Source organism: Biomphalaria glabrata, chromosome 2, assembly GCF_947242115.1.
Source record: "Biomphalaria glabrata chromosome 2, xgBioGlab47.1, whole genome shotgun sequence".
Lineage (NCBI taxonomy): Eukaryota > Metazoa > Mollusca > Gastropoda > Planorbidae > Biomphalaria > Biomphalaria glabrata.
Window position 1 is genome coordinate 52295295 of NC_074712.1, and position 21105 is coordinate 52316399.

At 33.3% G+C, this 21105-nt stretch overlaps 1 protein-coding gene across 5 annotated transcripts in view; it reads left to right on the forward strand.

Moving 5' to 3' along the window:
• LOC106054111 (unconventional myosin-XV-like) overlaps positions 1-21105 on the forward strand; it is a 117654-nt gene that overhangs the window by 73645 nt on the left and 22904 nt on the right. For all 5 annotated transcript variants that reach the window (XM_056021343.1, XM_056021344.1, XM_056021345.1 and 2 more), the window contains 19 exons: positions 10496-10580; positions 11136-11225; positions 13281-13362; positions 13494-13627; positions 13786-13884; positions 13998-14072; positions 14357-14517; positions 15274-15443; positions 15681-15753; positions 15840-16037; positions 16959-17616; positions 18044-18149; positions 18291-18355; positions 18592-18837; positions 19494-19694; positions 19833-19965; positions 20083-20378; positions 20600-20728; positions 20853-20991. In XM_056021343.1, the coding sequence (XP_055877318.1) occupies positions 10496-10580; positions 11136-11225; positions 13281-13362; positions 13494-13627; positions 13786-13884; positions 13998-14072; positions 14357-14517; positions 15274-15443; positions 15681-15753; positions 15840-16037; positions 16959-17616; positions 18044-18149; positions 18291-18355; positions 18592-18837; positions 19494-19694; positions 19833-19965; positions 20083-20378; positions 20600-20728; positions 20853-20991 (3140 nt within the window). The remainder of the gene's footprint in view (positions 1-10495; positions 10581-11135; positions 11226-13280; positions 13363-13493; positions 13628-13785; positions 13885-13997; positions 14073-14356; positions 14518-15273; positions 15444-15680; positions 15754-15839; positions 16038-16958; positions 17617-18043; positions 18150-18290; positions 18356-18591; positions 18838-19493; positions 19695-19832; positions 19966-20082; positions 20379-20599; positions 20729-20852; positions 20992-21105) is intronic.

The window sequence follows — 21105 nt, forward strand, 5'->3', positions numbered from 1 at the left end:
TCGTTCTATTTAATTCACTATTTTCTCTCAATACAAATTTGGTCCCTAGTGCTGCCTTTGTGTTATATATTTATAATATGTTTGTATCATTCTTTGTTTCAGCACCTAGCTTCACACTTGTCGTTACGTTTACAGCTTGATTGCTTATACTCACTGAAACTTCTCTATGTGGTCTATTTATGTTGTCCGCTATTATATAGTGAGAGATTTACAGTTAAAAAATAGCCTTTTTTTTTGGTCTCATATAGGCCTAACGGCTGTGTCGGCTCGGTTAAAGTTGTTCTGATAATACCATATTTTATAGGAAAAGCTGCCATAGGCCTATTTTTAATCAACGAAGTGAACTTGTAGACCACACACTTATAGCGTTAAAAAAAATGCACGCTTGCCTGAGTTCTTATATTTCTATATCAACACTTGTCACGAAGGCGAAGGTTATTAATTATAGTACACATCGGCGGTTCTCAAAAAGTGTTGCGCTCGTCCAAGTTAATATGTCACACTGTGAGGCCTTAAAGTCAGGGATTCCAGTTATTATTATAACTCTTTTTGTTTTAATACCAGTAAGCGTAATAGAAGAGATATAACAGTGTAGGCCTAGATTTCAAGTAAGTTCTATGTTCCTATTTTCACTGATGATTTAGAACAATTACCTTTCCCCATTTAGGTAAAAAAAACAACAACGGAGTTTCTTAATAAAAATGTAATAGTTTTGTGTGAGGTGAGAACTGCTATCGCATGTTTTATGTCTAAAAGGAAAGACAGATTATGTTGTATGTCACAGTGTATGGGACAGGATGGAAGCCTATTACTTTAGTGTTAGGAGCAAAACTGCACACTACACGTTTCGAAGCTCCACTGTAAATCTGACAATGTCACTTTCTTCTTTTTTTTTTTTTATGTCTTCTTCCTCATAGTAAGTGTTTAGAGATTTGTCTTTAGTTTGAAATCTAAGAATAGTTTCACAAAGAGTGACAAGGGATGTAGACTGGAGTTCTTTTTCTACCACCTGGTGTAGGCAGAGGGGAGAGAACTTGTCCCCTATTAGTTGGGTCATAAAAATACCTTTGTTTACTTTAAGAAAAATTAAAAACACACCCAAACATACAAAACATTGAACAAAAAAAAAAGTTGAAATAGAAAATGTTTAAAAACTGACGCATTCAGATGTCTTTAAAATATCCACATCGGCGACTGTATTCTTAAGGTGCATAAGTATTTAGGATCTGTATGTTTAGGAAGGACACTCTTTATGTACTGATTAGAACTATCAACACTCATATAATTACATATACAGACTTTTGACCTATGTAAAACAACACAATTCTTTGTGTAGTGTTTCATTACTGACTTGCATATTTTAACAAATTTGTCGAATTATATTGTAGGTCTGTTAACTTGCGTTGGCTTTGAAACCAGTGTAGTTATTAAGGAGATTGAAAAAGGGAGGGGGGGGTTACGAATTACAAAATGCATAGATCTAGATGCAAATGTAAAAAACAGTGATCACAGACAATCATTCAGTGAACATTTTCTTTCGGACGTTAGACCAAAGTGGAGGCTTGCTTTGATTTCATCTTCTGGCTTGCTAAAGCACTTTGAACACTTCAATCTAAATTGAAATTTAATTAAGAAATATACAGAATGAAAAAACAACAACAGAGATTATGTCTGAGACATTCTTGGGAGATACAATGAACTGTGCGCCTCGTCATAGCTGTTTTCTTTGTCTGTGTGTATTTTCTTGTGTGTGTGTGTGTTTTGTGTGTGTGTGTGTGTTGTTGTTTGTCGGGATAACGTCCTCTTTTTTTTTAAATTCTTTTTTATATCTTTCTCTTATCGGTGTTCGTGAGTGTGTTATCAGACATCTCGTGTGATACTGACCGAGTAGAATGCAGTATTATGCTGCACTGATTGGGACTCAGTCAAAGGAATTCGAGGTGCGTCTCTATGACCCACTTGTGAAAATAACACTTTCGAAGTTTCAAACGATTGTAGTGGGGGAGAAAATCATAAACGCTTACAGACAGGTGTCGGTTAGTGATATAAACTGTTACTGACGTCTTTATAATGGCGCTTGCTACATATTGACTTTTCTTCTGGATTTATTATAATACAAGAATGCAAGAGAAATATAAGAAGGTATGTTGACATTCAATTATAATTAAAAACCTCTCCTTTGTCTGTAGACACCAAATTACTTTCGTCATCAGTAGTGTCCAGTCCTTGTTTTGTTTAAAACTAACTGAAACCAATTAAATCTGTTAAGAGCACGACATGACAGGTACACTGTAACAGTGTCCTTTCATTTCCTGTCCCTACAACACTGCTCATCATTGGACATTCTGTAAATTCTGCTGCATGGCTAGCTGGACAATGTTGGAACTTCTAAAGCCAGCATTATTTGGATTGAAATTATTATTTTTTGCACGAACTTAATTTGCTGCCAATTTGGTTTTATGCAAATGTTCGTAATATAATATAGGATGTTACTGAATTATTGATTATTTAAGAATAAAATCCTCTTGTTTTTCAAAAATGTTTTTGGATTCCTCTGTCTGCATTCATTTACTTTGGTTCTCTGTTCTTTAGTGTTTCTCAAAGCTGGAGAGCAGAAACCAACCACTTCAGATTTTTATTTGAAGGTAGAACCGAATAATAAATACATTTACTAATCATGTAAGAACAACAGTTTCATTTTCACTTTGTATACCTAAAAGTATGTACTTTCTTAATGGTTATGATAACCCTCTACAACTTGGAACTATTATTCAACATTATTTTGTGTTTAATTACTTTTGTTAGTGTCACTCACAAGACGGTTTGATAAGAGATCTATTTGCATTGATATGTAGGTTATTATCTACCATCTCAGCTTTCTTTGCAACTTTTCATAAACCTTTTAATTGTTTCAGTACTTCAAAGAAAATCTTTCTGAAGTAGATCTATACTTTGCTCAAAACTTTTTAATCCAAGTAATTTTAACATTTTTTATATCAAGACAAAAGTATTTTAGTCATAAGTTATACAAATACATTACTTATAAATATGTAAATTGCGTTTTAAAACTCTTCATACTTTGATATAACCCCTTGTAACAGCTAAACCGGGAAAGTGAAATGTCGAAGTTGCAAGGTATAACTGTAACTTTATGTTTGTTAGTGTGGAATTCATCTTTTACCGTTGTTAAACGATGTGTGACAGATCAACCTCATTCTATAAAATACCTAGATCCTCCTTCTATAAACTACCTAGATACTTCAGATCAACCTCATTCTATATACTAGGCCTACCTAGATAAGTCAAATTAACCTCATTCTATAAACTACATAGATAAGTCAGATCAACCTCATTCTATAAAATACCTAGATCCTCCTTCTATAAACTACCTAGATACTTCAGATCAACCTCATTCTATATACTAGGCCTACCTAGATAAGTCAAATTAACCTCATTCTATAAACTACATAGATAAGTCAGATCAACTTCATTCTATAAACTACCTAGATAAGTCAGCTTTACCTCATTTTAACGTATCTTCTTATCTTATATATTACAGACGTTACTTCAAAAAAGAAAATTACGTCCTACACATTTCATGTGTTAATTTAGTCATGCATGTTAATCAATCACTTAAACTCTGCCAAGTCGCTGGTTTTCCTGGCTAATTTAGAAAGAAGGAGCACTTGTACGAATTTGTTCTAGCATAAGGAATAAGAAATGTGCCTCTATCTTTGTGTCTTTCTGAATATTTTATTTGGTTTTGTTTTTTATGTGCAAATCATGGTTTAGTGTTTTATGTATTATTAAAGCTACCTAGATCTATAGTGTTTTATGTATTATTATAGCTACCTAGATCTATAGTGTTTTATGTATTATTAAAGCTACCTAGATCTATAGATGTACCGAGAATTGACGTTTATACTTATCCAGTTTTATTTTTTTCTGGCATTAAAATTCTGACTTCGTGGTTAAATAGCGAATATAGGCCTGATCAATAGAAAGCAACACCCTTCTTCCTTATTGCCTGTGTATCTGTGTATTATATACACACCATTCTAGGCATCTCACTTTTTTTTTCTTTAGCACGTAGTGATGTATATTTGAAATAGTGTTTTGATTCGAACCTTTTCTAGGAGAGCCAAAAATTCGTACTTTTTGAGTGTACAGTTCTAGCTGATACATGTTTGACTTGGATTAAAGTCTATGCGTGTTACTATGTTACTATGTTACTTCAGTACTGCTTTTAAACGCATTGTTTCCATTGTTCAATAGGAACTGACAAAAAAACAACAAGTAGACCCCAGCAACTCCGTGACACTTCTCTTGTATTTTTACGGCGTGGCTTCAGGCACTTCCCTTTTTGTTGTTCTTCGTCTGTTTTCTACTTAGAAAGTGAACTGCACCATCTAGTAGAAACGGAATAATTACTTATAATAATGTCTTCTTTCTGAGTTTAGTGTTGTCTCTTATTGCGAAAAAAAATATTTCGTGGTTTTTACCTCAAATATGAACCTTTCATTGGCGCTGTCATGTCTGTGACTAGAAACAGGGATTTTGAATATGCTCCTTGTATAGGGGATGAAAAGGTTGAGGCATCGACCAAAACACTGTTTGTTTTTAAAGTACCGGTACCCAGTCTCTGAGCTTTGTGTTGTACCCCTGCACTTCTTCATCTAGTTTCTTGAAAACATTTTGAAGGCTGCTTTGAAAAACACTAAATCTTCAAGGTCTCTCATTTATTAGTTTCCAATTTAAAAGACCAATCCTTTTTTACTGGAGCTGTATTTTTTTTGTTATAGATTCTCTAGTAGAGTTTAAGTCGTATATAGACATTTAAACTGATGTTCAATGTTAGTGTTATTTCTTGTACGTCAACAAAAAATTCGTTTCGCCCAGTCGTTCTCTTGTAGGCCATTCGTGTTAATAAAAGTGACTTTCCTTGATTGAATCTCATCAAAAGAGCCGCAGCCAGCCATTCAGACATTCGACAGAAGCCCATTGACACGAAGCCCACCAGTTTACACTGCAGGATCAGCTCTTAACACTCCAGCTAACATTCAATTGACAGTAAACTTTGCGTAATGGGCTGAATGGGACTTTTTATAATCAGGACAGAACTGTAGACAGGAACCACGGGGATTCGTCTTTCATTTTTTTTTGTTCCCCTTAGATAATTTAGATGTTCATCATTGTGCAAATGAAGAGACTTGCTAACTGGTCAAATATGTCGGGAGTCACACAAACTGAGTTCTCAACAGACGTCGTGGGAATAGCATCACGTAAACATGGCGGGGAAAGTCACATGACTCACATCTTCATGAATCTTTGTATTTAAAATATATCTATATTTACTGGCTACGTGTTTAGCCGGTTTTGATCGAGTTTTTTTTTTTTTTTAGCTGCCCTGGAAAGGGAAATAGCCGCTATTAGTTTTGTGTGTTCTGCTTGTCCGGCCGTCCCGTTAAGATCTCATAAACTAGAAAAAATATTGAAAATCGGTTATGATATTTTAGATCTTTCAAAGTTCTGATGAAACGGCTACTTTTTATTTTCTGAAAGCGAAAATTTAAATGTTTAAATGTTTAAAATCAACTATGCTAGCAATTTTTTTAAAATAAAAATACACCATTTTTACAACTATTCACGACTAATAGTGAAACAACACTCACTGAAGACTATTTAGTAAGGGGTATCACTATCTAGCATAGTTCAACACATTTATGCAAACGGTTTTAGATTTTTTGTCCAAAAATTAAGTAGGCCAACTTTCTGTCATACTTACATTTTAAACATATTGTTTACTTTTTTTTTGAAAAAAACAACATATTTAGTATGTGTGCAAAGTCGAATATAATTTAAAGCAACCACTAAGTAGTGTTTCATATTACACACGTAAAGTGCAGTACTCACTCTATAAGGCAGATCACTAAATTTCAGGGAAAAGTTTCTTTGTTGAGGCTTTGAATAAGATATTGGCCCTTTACAAAACAATTAAATCAATTAGATAATCATTCAATAACATCAGTTAGGCTAGGTTCATATTGAACTATTGTTAAATAAATTTCCGTATCCTGTGGTATCAGGTCGTTAGTCGAACTATCAATACAACAGCATGTCTCTTCTTTTTGTATCGACGTAGGTAGGGTTGTAGTTGTTGATAGTTTGTAGTTCATAGTTTCTGATATTCTTTCTGAAAATATTGAAACCTGCCTCTTTATCTGAGTGAACTACTTTGGTGACTGGTTTTGAGTTTCTACACAAACTGTCTTTGTAACTTTGTTCGTTTGTTTTGTTATATAATAAATGGCATCTTTGCTTCTGAAATAAACTATGGACAGTTGGACACACACTTGAGACTTCCTTCTGAAGACAGGCGCAGACGACAAGAAAATAAAAAAAAATACTTAAAAAAAACAAACAAAGCTTTTATTAAGCGTAGTTTTTGTCCATTAATTTGGATCAGTCATGTAATTAAATTTGTAATAGATCGATCTAGACTACAATAATAAATCTGTGCGATTAGAAATATTTTTACTAATTGGTTTTGTTTAGCGCTATTTCATGTCAATATACTATGATCTTATTGACAAACTAAATAATGAACACATTTTCCTTAGAATGTTGGCATTTGTAAAGGACGCAAATTGAAATCGAAAACTAAAGCTAGGAAGTCATTTATTTCACGAGTTGATAACAATGAATGTACGCAACAATGTCTAGATTCTAGATAAAAGAAACTTGTGACTCGATTACTTCCGGGTAGTAGGTTAAAGTGTATTGGAAAGTAAATAAATGTGTGTGTGTGAACAGCGGTGCAGTCTTGGCTCGAACTTAATCAAAATAGTCCAAAATAAACCTACAGACATTTGTTATTTCTCATTCAGATTTGTGTGTTCACATTCGTTCACGTGACATTACGAACATATGGCATGGAGCCTATCTCTACACGCAGTAGTGGGGGTGGCTTTCCAGTAAAGAACTAGAGCAGTCATTCGTCGGTGGTGCTGATGTAAGATTTATACATTCTTGCGTTCAAGTTTCTGATGGTTAAGAAAGACACGCAGACTGAACCCGAACAAAGTTGTATTAGTCTACAAGTAGGCTACATTCTGCTCATAATTCAAATACAAACCATCAGCACATTTCTCTAAAATAATAGGTAGACATGCCACTATAACTGTTGCAAAAGCTTCAATTTAGTTTTAATTTACTTTTTACATTGATCTGATCTTAGTGCGCAGTGATTTTCGGCCCTCTTTAAAGTTTTGTTAATCCTTGTCTTACAGAGGTTCAATTGTACAGTTAATATCACAACTCAACCATGGCCACCAATATACGTCTATTATGATTTCCTTGTTGTGTTTACGAGCTTCGATCGTATTTTTTTATTATTTTGTTTTGAGATGTCTGACTCATATATGCATGTACATATCGTGGGTTATAAAGTTATAAAACAAATCCCATGCTGTGTTCATTCAGCCTGGATTATATGTCTCTCTCTCTACAGTTTGTGTATGATCGTTCACGTGGACCAGTGTGTGTTGCTAGCGACATGTTTCAACTTTAAATCTGGATGATTTGTGTTTCTATTGAAAGTAAAGGGCAGTGGTTCTCAGTTTCTAACTGGACTCTCTTCGTCGTAGCACACATGGGGGACAACTTAACAAATGAACTGAGATTCTCGGAGGTAGAGCCACAGAGTTGTCACACCTGAGCTACTTTTCATCACCTGGATCTCTCCATTGTACTCGGCTAGCACTGTTAAAATACTTTTTTTTTTGGTACAGGGTTTCACCTGTTTCCCCCTCTGTGTCGACCCCCCTCCCCCCATCTAGTAAGTATAGCCGCCATTCTTGGACTGTTATTTTTCAGCCTTGCTCCTATCGTGATGTAAGGCGACACATAGACTCTATTATTATCACCCAGTCTCGTGCTTTGAGACGCTGATATTAAAGTCTAGATCTAGTAGGTCCTACTTATCGTTTTTTTTTTTAATCAGCTTGTTAACAGCAGTCTCCCTTTCTTAGCGGCTACACACACCTCCCCGTCCCCACGTTGTGTGAGGGGGGAAGGGTGGGTGGTGTCACCTCTGTGTTTCAGTCAGCATTATCAGGTAGAAGTTATCGAGTGTCGTGACCAGTTTGTTGTTTTGGGTCTGCGTCTAGAGTGACCAGCGAGATATCATTGTTGTGAGCCCGGGGAAATAACGGCTGCTGCTGGATTACATTTCACCTCCACATTTCTGTTGAAACCTTCAGATTCTTGGACTGGAATGTGTATTCTTTGGTGAATGGTAAATAGGTTTACTTTTTTTTTCACGTTGAATAAAACTGATTTGTCTACCAATCTATACATTGGTTACTCAACACTGTGATGTAATTGTAATGCAAGGAGCTCTTATAAACTTCTAGTGCTGGTTTTATGTCATATATCACATCATTGGGTTTACATTTAGCCAAGTCTTTTATCACTACCTGTCAGTAACCTTTTGAAGCCTTTTGTTTCGTGTTTTGCTTTTAATTTCAAGGCTCCACTTGAAGACAAATAATCGCTAATGTCATTTTGAAGGCATTTCAAAAACAATGTGTAGATAAGGTGACACAGAACACACCGTGTTGAGAGCAATGCCGATGGAACACACTGCTACTGAACAACAGCTGTTTACATCCTTTGAAATGCTATACTTTTTTTTTCCTCGTATAGTTTTAATTCCTTCCCCACTCCCCCTCCCCCCTTTAATTTTTTGTCTCTTTGTGGCTGGCGTGGATTAACGAAGTGTATAATGTTGTTCATTACTATGAAATTCACACACAATTAAATGACATAATCATTAGGCCATAGAGAGGTATAGTGACACTAGTCTCTTCTCTAGCATTGACTTGTGTGTTTGTACAACATTTAGTTTAAATCGGACCTTCAAATGGATTGTGCATGTAAGATACGAGATAGTCTTTGTAAAAAAAGGACTGAACAAAATTGTTTCAATATCAATGACAAGATCGACTATGACTATGCTATCTATAGTTTTCTTCACTTGACTGAACTCAATTCATATGACTTGTTACATGTGTGTTACTTAAGGACATCGAACTACCTTCTAAATAAGCCTTATGGTTTAAAGTATTTTACATTTAGGGACTACTTCAATAAATGCATTACAGAGGAACACTTGTTACGTCTTTACTTAGCTATTTTCTAGTTCCAGTCTTTAGTTTTTCAGTAATCCCTTTGAACATTTAAATAACTTTATGTAACACTTATATGTATGTCACTTTATTGTGTATATCACTTTATGGCTTGTATGACTTTGTTACAAATGATTACAAGAGTTTCGTATATTGTAGCAAGAGAGAAGTCACATAGCATGGTGAAATATTTGTTTAAAGTCTCCCTCTCTGTATGAGAAAGATCTTGGCTCTAGAGTAACAAATAAAACTAACAACCAGTTTAAAGGTTAACAATTCTTCTTTGTATCTTGTTTACATTCAAATGAAGGCTGTAATGTCCATCTGTTTTAACTGCACATAATACTTGAGGTAATTGAAATACTTTAGCTAATTTACTTAATTCACAGCATTTCATTTTTTTTAATCTGGGTCAAGGGCCATTTGTAATGTAAGAAGATGTATCACCATGTCTAGGTTATGGTATGGACTTCCTTATATTCTGCAGTTACATGAAGAGACAAGTTACAATCTTAAGTTGTTTACACTGTGTAGCACAATTTGATGACAAATTGTTGAATCAATCACCTGACAACACAACAAAAGTAATCTCATTGGTTCCATGTACTGGATTTATTGTTTGATTGTTGTATCTTATTATATAAATCAAATAAAACAAAGATTCCCAATAGTTGTGTATTTAGTGCAAATACATTGTGCACATGTATCTCCTCTTGGTCTAAGGGATAGTGAACTTATCAAGTTTTTATTAGCCAGTGTAATGTTTGGTTGTTGAGTTTCCATCTTGAGTAAAACATTTGACTGTCTTCTTACTGAATTGCCTTTGCTTGTATATTTGGTCTCTAATTCACTCAGAGCTCAACAGGATCTTCTTGCCAAAAAAGCAACAAAACCCAATCTAAAACCAGTTGTAGCGAAAGAGAACTTGTTCTTCTACCATTGAATCACTTTGAACTCTGCCACCATTTAACTTGTTCATTTGTCATGGTTTAACTTGTCTGTAACCAGATATAGGTGTAAACTTGAAAGAAACATAGCATATGACCTTATTAAACCCAATGAGCTAGCGCTATGTAATTGTTAGTTACTCTTTTACCAGTCCTACTTGCTTCTAGTGTCTCTTTGACTCTACTTTAAAGAATGTGCTGCAGATGTATAGAATAGTTGATTATCTATGGCTTGCCGATACATGCTTAGTAATTTATGCAGATGACCTGAATGTATTAGCTTGTATTAGCTTGTATACAGACGGTGGATATAATCTATGTACTTTGTTACATTGAACGTGATGTATCTCTCTATTTCAGATGCAAGTTTAATAAACTCAGGAATGGCATTGTACTGGCACAGGCCCAGTTTCGCATGTTACGGCAGAGAAGAAAATATCTTAAAGTAAGTCTATGAAAATGTTAATTTTCTACATGCTACATTTTACCCATGAGATTTTTTTTTCTCTATATTATTTTCTACCCAGTACATTTTACCCTAAATAAAAATGTATACAGTGAAATGATTTTTCAATTCAATGAAGCAGGCTAATAAAATAAAAATCAATCAGTAGACCACCTGACAAGCTATAGATTAGGAAGTGAAAGTGAATAGGTTCCCATTAATCAGCAGTTAATATCAACAGATGTGCCTTAGCACTATATCTTGATATATGTGACTGATTTAATTTTGTAGTATTGTAAGAATGTGGATGTTATTGTTAGATCAAGTGTCAGAAAAGCAGTTTACATTCTTATGGCTACTATATTGATTGTCTTTACTGCTACAATTTGTTTTTTAAATATTATTATTTTTGTTTTCTAATTAAACAACCAAAGAAAAAGGATGAAGGATTACTATCATTTTTTGTTGTGGTCACTTGTTCTATTAGCCATTGATTCTTTTGTTTTAATGAATCTTTATTAAATTAAAATTATCCTCGAACTATTTGACTTTCAGACTCGTGAAGAAATACGTACACGTCTAGAAGAACACAAATTAGCCAGGAAGAAACAAGAATTACAAGATAGAATTGATAAAGAGCGCAAGGTAAAACAAAATATATAACTCTAAACAAAATAATCATAGTCAATAGACCTATGCCAAAGTTCAATTATTAAAAGAAATCAACACTTTATCTTATTTTGTTATTTTTGCAAAATCATTTCAGAATAAAATAAAACATAAACATTTTTTTTACATTCATGTTTAATAACTTTGACAAAAATGGAAAGTCATTTTTGAGCAAATGTATTAAATGCATTTTGTGAATGCAATTGATAAATCAAACCATCTTTCTGTATACAAATAAGTAGTAATAGAAAATTGGAGAAAATAGCAAGAAGAAAAAAAAAACAGGTTGGCCATAACAAAAACTTGTAAGACAATTTGTGTATTAAGGGAAAATATTTCTTGAGAGGTGCCAATACATTTCTTCAATATTCCTGGAACATCATCTATTAGACAATGTTGTTTTTTTAAAACTAGTTCTCAAAACAAAATAGTTCTGATTTATCAATTCCCAGAACTGTAAATACTTTGGATTACTTTTCTTCCATAGGCAGGTTGAACAATAGCATGTTTACTTAAGATAAGCTGTCATCATTTTATTATTACTATTTTAATGTAGACCATTAAACATATAAGAGTTAATGACACTCCCATTATGAAAAAAGAGATGGTTAATAGGTGCTATTTTAAAATTAAAGAGTTTCTCCCTCACCTCCTCTCCTCCCTATACTAATTAAGTAAATGCTTATTTCTATCTTGCTTTTGTTTTTTTAAATACCCAGAAATTTTAAGTCACAAAGAACGAAACATGAACTAATGTTTCTTTGTTCTATTTTTTTTCTGCTGTTTTGCTTATTGGGCTGCTGCTATTCCTAGCAACCTGGAACTATGATCAAACGGAGAATATCTGAGCTAACTGTTCCAGCTCATATTGAAATAAGGAACCCAGGCCATCAAAATGATGACATTGGTTTTGGTAGACCCATTGGTCAAGCAGTGTTCAGGGTGAGGCTGCTGACCAGCTCCTGAGTTTAGCCCCAATAGTCTAAAATAGCTCTAAACTATTCACCAGTACAGGGGTTTCCATAGTACTTGTCCACAGCATGTATGATATATTTTATCTTCAAAATATATTTTAAGAAATTGTAAAATAAGATTTTTATATTTATTTTTGTAAGGAAATATTACTTTAGATATCTTTTTAAAATTCATTGCTGAAGAGAATTCTGTTTAGAATGACTAATCTAAATTAACGTTCTAGCTTAAAGACAAAGGGGGATGAAACAGTTGTTTTACTAATGCTATGCCAATAAAATGTGTAAAAGGAAAGAGGAAACCCCTGTCCTAAAATAGATGACCCCGTTTCCCCTGATGTGGAGAAAATTCTTGTTTTTATAAATTCACATAAAAGATTGTTAAAAAATCACATCCTTTATTGTGTTGCATTGGTCAGAGATTTTGATTTCCTATTTTCATATTCAGTTGTTACACATTTTAATCTTTTGTTCATCAGACATTTAGACTGCATAACTGTTTTCTGTTTTTTTCACGTCCTGATTTGATTTAATGTCTTTTTCTTTATATTTGAAAAAAAAATGTTACCCCATTATGTTTAGTATAGTTGGTATGTAAAACCATGCTTGAGAAAAAAATCTACAGTTTTTCAATCTCTTGGTACAAAGGAGAGAAATGTTTTTGAAAACTGCATTTAGTTACCTCCCATTTAATTTGCTCTGTCAACATATTAAATACTTGCCCTCTCTGTGTCTACACTTAGGTACATATTTATGGAAGTTTGAAAAGCAAAATGTGTTCTGGAAGTCAAAATTATTTTTGTTTATCCTGAATGATTTTGTAGTTTATTAAACATTTGATAATATTTTTCTTTCTTATTTTTTTTTTATTTCATTATTTGAAAAATTGAATTTTTAGCACTTTTTTCTCATTTCCTTTAGCCTTCATGCATACAAATTTTGATATTTGAATTTAGTAGTGTTAAACATTATCTCATCTAGCTGTTACTACTGAAACCAACTACTGTTAAAAACTTGTTCTATTGATTTAGGGTCCTAATTGGAATACTTTTTTTTTCAGGAGAGGCAAGCACAAATGATGGCTAGCATTGCCAATTTGGATATTCCAGGAGAGCTGGCTTTAGTCTACAGCAAAATTGATGGTAAGCTTTTAGTCTATTGCACTACTATCAAATAAAATTAACTTTGTCATATAATCTTAGTACAAACACATTATTTTTTACAATGTTGGTAAGCAATTTCTGTATTTTGGCCTATGTATGTTTTCCTACAGATTGGAATCCAAGCCACAATGGTCAGCATATTATTACCAGCTCAGTTGATGTCATGGCAATGGATATGGGCTACAAGCTTCCAGTTGACATCAACTCCCATGCTTTCAGTAAATACACAAGCATTTACTTCAAGGTGCCTGACTTAGCACACACTTCTTAAATATCTTCTGTAGTAGTTTGAAGACATTTTATATATAGAGAGAGTGTATTTGGGAATTTTTATGCTCAGTCTTCATACTGATATATGCTTATAAATATATATTTAAAATACTTTTTTTTTTGTTTTTGCAGAATCACTCTTTGGGTGTGCAGGTTGAGCCTATCAAAACACCACTACTACCTCTGCAAGGGGATGAAAACCCAGCCAAGGCACTAGCTGTTTTTAAACTGGTAAGCAAATTTGGTCTCTTTTTTTTTTAGCATAAGTATTTAAACTTAAACAATGTATTACAACAAAATTTTAGAGTTGCATTTTGTAGCAACTTTTTATTTTTGGTCCATAGATCTTGAGGTTTATGTGTGATACACATATGAGTGAAAAGAAAGAAAAAATTCTTTGTGATTTCATTGTTCAAATGGTAAGACATATGTACATATTCTTTTATTCTTATCATATTAATATTACAAATGTACAATACTTTATATATTTATGTTATTACACTTGTAAGAACTGTACTTATTACCTATCCATTTTTCAGCACATGACAATCCTATTTTACTATTTTTAAGTTAGTCTACTGCTCTTTTTTTTTTTAGCTAGTAGCCTACTTCTAGACTCCATGAGAATGTTAAAATAAAACTAATCAGTATAACCTAAATCTTCTGTATCCTTAATTTGAATTTAAAATACACAAATGTTCAGGGTCTGAAATATGAGAGTCTGCGAGATGAAATTCTTTGTCAAATAGTCAACCAGACATGGTTGAACCAGAACTTGGAGAGACTAGAGAGGTTATGGAGACTCTTAGCCAACTGTCTGTGTTGTTTCAACCCAAGTCCTACGCTATTTAAATACCTGCTCAAGTAAGTTCAACTGCTTGTATAGAAAGTTTTAATTGTTTACATACATATTAATGATTTTAATTTTTCTATATTAGTGCCATAGTTTATCATCTTTGACTGCTAAATTTAGCTTTACATTTGAAGTTGTTTTTTCTGTTGACTTTGAAATTATTATCTTTTATGTTTAATATACTGCAATTTGTTTCTTAACAAAAAACAATAAACCAAATCTATGAAATAAACACTTGCATTAAGAATTATTTAACTTAACAACACATTCTAAACAAATTGTATTAGTTTATATCTGTCTTCTTTAGTTTGTTTATCTAATAACTTCATTATATTTTACTGCTTAACAGGTGTATGTGTAATTTAACTTTTCAGTAATTGAAAGGTTTCATATATTGTATTAGTGACAAAGAGGCTCCATTTTTTTGTTTAGAGAGAAGAAACCTGTATGGACCAACATTAACGTTAAGACGGCAAGACAAATGTCACAGATAGGTGGGTGGGTGGTCTGTCACACAAGAGGGTGGAGACAATAATTACTTTACATCTGGAACTTTAGTAAAAACTTTGACAAAAAAAAATTAATCAAATTGAATACAATAATGAGGCTTGATTTTCAATTTAATCAAAATACATTTTTTGAAAGCTAGAGCTGTTATAGAAAAACTGAAGCCATATATTGAAATCAGCAAGCTAGATATTCCTTTTAAGCAAGTCTAGCATGTGAATAACAGAATGGCATTTGATCATTTATTTGTTTTGTTTTAGGTATGTCTCTGATGTAGGATTGAATGGTTACAAATATATCTGCCAGCACAAAATATTACAGAGTGCTTACATGGACCCACTTTTAAGTCGAGTGTATCCTCCAACATTTTTAGAGTGGCAAGCTATTCAGCGGAAGGCAAACATAGGACTTGAAGTGAAATTTGCTGATGGTAAAAGACTACTTTGTTTACTAATTATCTCATCTGTATCACAAGAAACAAAAATGTGTCTTGTATTGAATGTATAGAACAGTTTGTGAACTGTGGTTAGAAGATTTCACTTATTGAGTAAGTTACAAAAATAATGGATCGATTCAATGTAAATTGTCTAGTTAGTTAAACTGTAATCATATTTTGTACACTTTTACCCAAAAGAATGATACTAAGAACATTAACAAATAATTTCAGATGTTTCCTTTATTGGCCATGTTGAGTCTTGGACTTCTGGAGAACTATTTGCATCACATCTTTGTAAACTAAGGTACAGCATTTTTCCTAAATGTTTTGATGATTTCTAAAACTTTTTGATAAGAATGTTGAATATAATATAGGTTTGTTTTATGACAGAGGCTTGCATGAAAATAGCCAGGGATGGACTGTGAGATTGCATGATGATGCTGAGTACTATGAACTTATGGGCTATGACTATGTCCTTGACCTTGTGAGTGAGATGGAAATAGCTCCAGGCTTTCCAACCTGCAATGCTTATTTCCTTGTCTCAGTGGACAGAAGTAAAGAAAGTATTAGAAAGAAGGGACATGAAGGGTAAGAATTTGGACTATTCATTTGGTGTTGTAAGCATTGTAGTAGCATTGTGAAACAAAATCTTTGTGATTCTAGGTCAGTAAATTTCAGTTTTAAAAAAAAGTCATACACAATATATATATATATATATATATATATATATATATATATATATATATATATATATATATATATATATATATATATATATATAGAATATGCATCCTCTGTTTGGGACCCCTCAACTCAAGAAAACATTAAGAAACTGGAACAGACACAAAATAGAGCAGTGAGATTCATAACAAACAAATATTCACATTTGACTACAGTAACACCTTTGGTAAAATCACTAAATTTAGAAAACCTTCAGGACAGAAGACTCAAAAGTAAAGTAGCAATTATACATAAAACACTGAACCATAATTTTAAAATACAAAAACAAAATTTAATAAAATACTCAGAAAGACACAAAGATAATGGCACATTCCTCATTCCATATGCTAGGACAAATTTGTACAAATACTACTTCTTCCCTAGTGCTATTAGAGCATGGAATGGATTGCCTGAGCTAGCTAGAAAAACCAGTGATTTGGCAGAATTTAAGTCATTGGTTAATATGCATGACTGAATGCATGACTCGTATGACATAATCATCTTCTTTTTTGAAGTAACATCTGTATTATATAAGATAAAGAGAGAGGATGCTTACATGGACCCACTTTTAAGTAGAGTGTATTCTCTAACATTTTTAGAGTGGCAAGCACACACACACACAAACAAATAAAATCTGTTTCAAAGTGTCAGACAAAATAAATTATAATATGTTAGGAATTTGATAGAAATATTCATTTTTATTTCCTATACAATTAGAACACGTACAAAAATGTTTTGAACAAAACAATGGGAGACTAAAATTTAATTTTGTTGCTATTTACATTCCAGGCCTCACAATGCTGAGAAAGAAAGAATATTTGTATTACTTGGCCCACTGCCCGAAATGGTGAAAAGATCAGTTCCAGTCACAGCTGAGAAAGTTGTCCAAAGAAACAGCAGTAAGAAGATACAGACCAGCAATGTGGAAGATGACCTAGGATTCTCAACCACAAGTGTCCTGAACCAGCGTCCAACAGAGATCATTCCAGTTGGATTGTCAGAGAACAGTAAAATGAATGTCAGGTACACTAGCCGTTCTAAAGTGAATGGTGTCAACGGCAATGTTAATGGTGGCATGTCTGTCATCACTGAAAGTGATGAACTCAATGGCGACCTTTCAAGAAATGTACTGAATTCTCGCTACTTTCCAGATGGAGAAGTAAAAAATTTGGACACAAGTGACCTCTCTAAGAGTGTGCTAAATCAGAGATACAATAAAAAGAGTTATGTGGCCAGGGGGAAGTTTGGTGTGCCAGGTCAAATAAGCCGCCGTCATCTCAGTCCAAATGGAGATGATGCTGGAAATTCTGACAATACTGATTGGTCTCATTTAGTAGAGGACATTTTCAGTAGTGCACTAAATGACCATGACGAACCAAATGGAAGAATTCTAGGTGGTCGGATCAAAGGTGGTGGCAATGGAGTACCTGGTTTTGAAACACAGCAGGTAATACTTTTTTTTAATTCAAATTCATTTCTGATTTTAACCATTTTCTAGACTCCAATCATCTGTTCTAAAATATATTAATGCAGAGAAAAAGAATGTGAAAAATATACCATTGTTGTTGTTTTTTTAATTATTTTTTTTAAATTGAATTATTATATAGAAATCTTTTATCCTTAAATATTTTTTTTTTAAGATTAATTGCTTAAAAATAAATTACTTGACTTTTGTTGCAATGCAGATATTTATAAGGTACGATATATATTTCCATTATTCTGAAATAAATATTGACAAAATATTTTAATTTTTTTTAAATACATTTTCATATTCATTTAGCTTTAAGAAAACAGAAATATCATATTCCTTGAATTTGCATTTGATAATAGCAGTTAGACAGAAAAAAATTAAGTAGTTTTACAATGTTCTCCAGCCAATGGCAACAGGTTTCAACTTCAATCCAATGCTAGGAATAAACCCTCCTCCCTTAAACTTAGCTGCTGGCCCAACAATACAACCAGTGGGATTGATAGGAGCAGGTATAGTCATCAGTTTAATTTGCATATAATTACCATGAGCATAAAAAAATATTAGATGTTTCTATAACTTTTAGCAAAATTAATTATTTGTACTTAATATTTCAACTATAACTAATTTTTAAAATTACATGGGTATTGCAGATCCACTGCAACAATTATCTGCCCAACAGATGGCACAGCAACAAGCAGTTCTTCAAGCTTATCTGGTAATTGTAATATTAATTCATTGGCAAGATGCCATAATATATTATCTCATTTCTTTTTAATAGAATATTTTGTTGTAAACCATTTTAAAAATTGCTATTTTTTTCACATCATAAAAGAACTTCTAATTAACCTACACTGCTTCACAAATATTAGAATTCATTCACCATGCAGCATCAAAATTTTGTTTTATTTTGTAATGAAGTGATATCCTGTATAATATTGTTTAATCATGCAGGCACAGCAACAACAGCAGCAGCAGCAGCAAGCTTTTTATCAGGCAGCTTTACAGCAGCAGCAGCAACAACAGGCTCTGCAGGCCTCACAACAGCAGGCCCAGGTAGCTCTGCAGGCCTCACAACAGCAAACTGCTGCATTGAAAACAGCTCTACAGCAACAGGAGCTGCAGAACAAGCTACTCAAGCAGTCTATAGAGCAAGAAGTCCTCAAGCATCAGTTGCAACAAGTTCAGATGGCTCAGCCAGTAAGTTCTTATCTTAGGCTCTCTAAAAAAGAGACCATCTTTTGTAAACACAGATGTTGGGCTTGGGCTAGTCTTGTCATACAAGGATAAACAAATCTATTTGAAAGATTGGCGAAAGATTTTTGCAGTCAAAACTTAATACATTACACTTGGTCAAATGAATTTACCTTTTTTTTTTAAAGTGCATCATTCAGTCCTTTCTAAGTTTAAAAGTGGAGTTTCTTACACTATTATGTTTTTGTTATTCATCAACTTTACTATTTGGAAAATGTTTATAATTTTCAGATTTATAAAATTTTAAATTATTTTTTTTAAATCTTGTTAATCCTTGTTGATTTAAGTTAAGTCATTTTATATTATAGAATATTATCTGGGATTTTTTTTTTTTACAATTCTACTCATTTTTCAAAGTTTTTTTTCTATTCTCTCTTTCTCTTTAATATTTAGAATAGTACTGACTCTGTTTTACTTCACAATCCTGCAGATCCTGTAATTATATATTTATGCTTATAACTTCATTGCTGTTATGGTTTGGGAAAATTTAAAAGAAATATATTTAAACAGTTCCATTTATAAAACAACTTATTTCTACTTCTCACTTACTGAAAAACACCAACTCATTGAATTAAACACTGACTTGTTGAATTTTATTCCAGATTATTCCTCAGGCTTTGCCTGGTATAATTCCACCAGCGAGACCAACAGTCCTTCCCAGTGTTCAGCCAGTCATTCCTCAAGCTCCAATGAGTCAGTTCAATGCTCTTAGTCCAAGCTCAAGTTTCAATTCTGGCTTTAGTGCACTGGGAATGCCCAATGGTAATGTCACAGCTCAAGCCCATATGAATGGAACAATACAGGTATTAATGCAAATGGGTTTCTTTGATAATATATCAAAACATTTGATCTAATTGTACTATTCCTTTAGGAAAATTTAACAATAGTTCAAAGGTATACATACTTATAATGTGTAATAATGTTAATTATCTGTTTGTAAGCCTGAAGTGGAGAGCCCTAGGAAGGTTCAGTTCATCAAGTCAAATTTTGAACATCGTCAACAACCAGAAGTTAAATCTCCACCTCCAGTAGCACCTAAACTAAACAGAACACCATCTCAAGCAACAGCAACAGGTAATTTAAGCCACTACATTGTGTAACACAATGTTCTTTATCTAATAAGACAATTTCTAGATTTAAAATTTTTTATGACCATTCCTTATCATTAAATATCTGACTTTCTGATTGAAGGGGCCGTCACTCGCACTATCACAATCACAAGTACATCCACTGCTGATGTCCCTGTCATGCAAACCTCACAGGCCCCACCCCTTCCACCGCCAGTCCTCCCCTATAACCCTCCCCCACTTCATGGTCAGTTCACAGTGCCACCTGCTCCTCCACCACCCCCACCTCCTCCTGTAGAGATAGACAGAGAAAGAGGAAAGTTTACCATCAGGGATAAATCTGGTAAAATGAAGACTGTCAGGATTGGTAAAGTTGTTTGGCCACCACCTGTGGAGAAGGAAGAAAAAAGCAACATTCAGGTTTGCACATTTGATTTCTTAATTTAATACCTAGAGCACTACTAACTTGTTCTTGAGTAAACTGCAGCACACACAATTATTTGTTATTGTTTAAAGTGCAGTACACAACTGAAGTGCCAAGTCATGTACTTCTCTAGTAATTGTCTTCTGTCATATTGAAAGCAGAAACATTTTCCTCATGATTGAAAGACATTTTATCTTTCTTTTTTAAATCTTGCCAGGTTGGAAAATTGGAAATTGATGAACATGTTGCCAGTAACATTGAGGATAGAATATCTGGCAAGAAAAAATGGCAAAAACCTACTTCTCCAACTGATCCACAGCCCAAGTCAATTCTGAAATCAGGGGAGGTAATTGTACATTTATATTTAACGGCCATAATACTAAATCCTATATCCATTAAATATAATTGATTAAAAAGGAGTGAGAAAAATTTCAATACATTTTCTGAATGGAAGTGATTGTATGTTTCAGACTAAGAGAACCAAATCTTTGGTTGAAACTTCCCATTTTAACACAATGAAGTTACTGGAACAGAAACTTGGAGGGGGAGTCAGTCAAGAACCAGCACCCAAAGAAAATGATAACCTATATGAAAAACAGATTGTGAGAGGTAATTGGAACCTTGACATTATCACCAATATTGGAGAACAGTTTCTACTAGGAAACATGAATTAATATACTGAGAAAGAAGGGCTTTAAAAAAAAAAGAGTCACACACATAGTA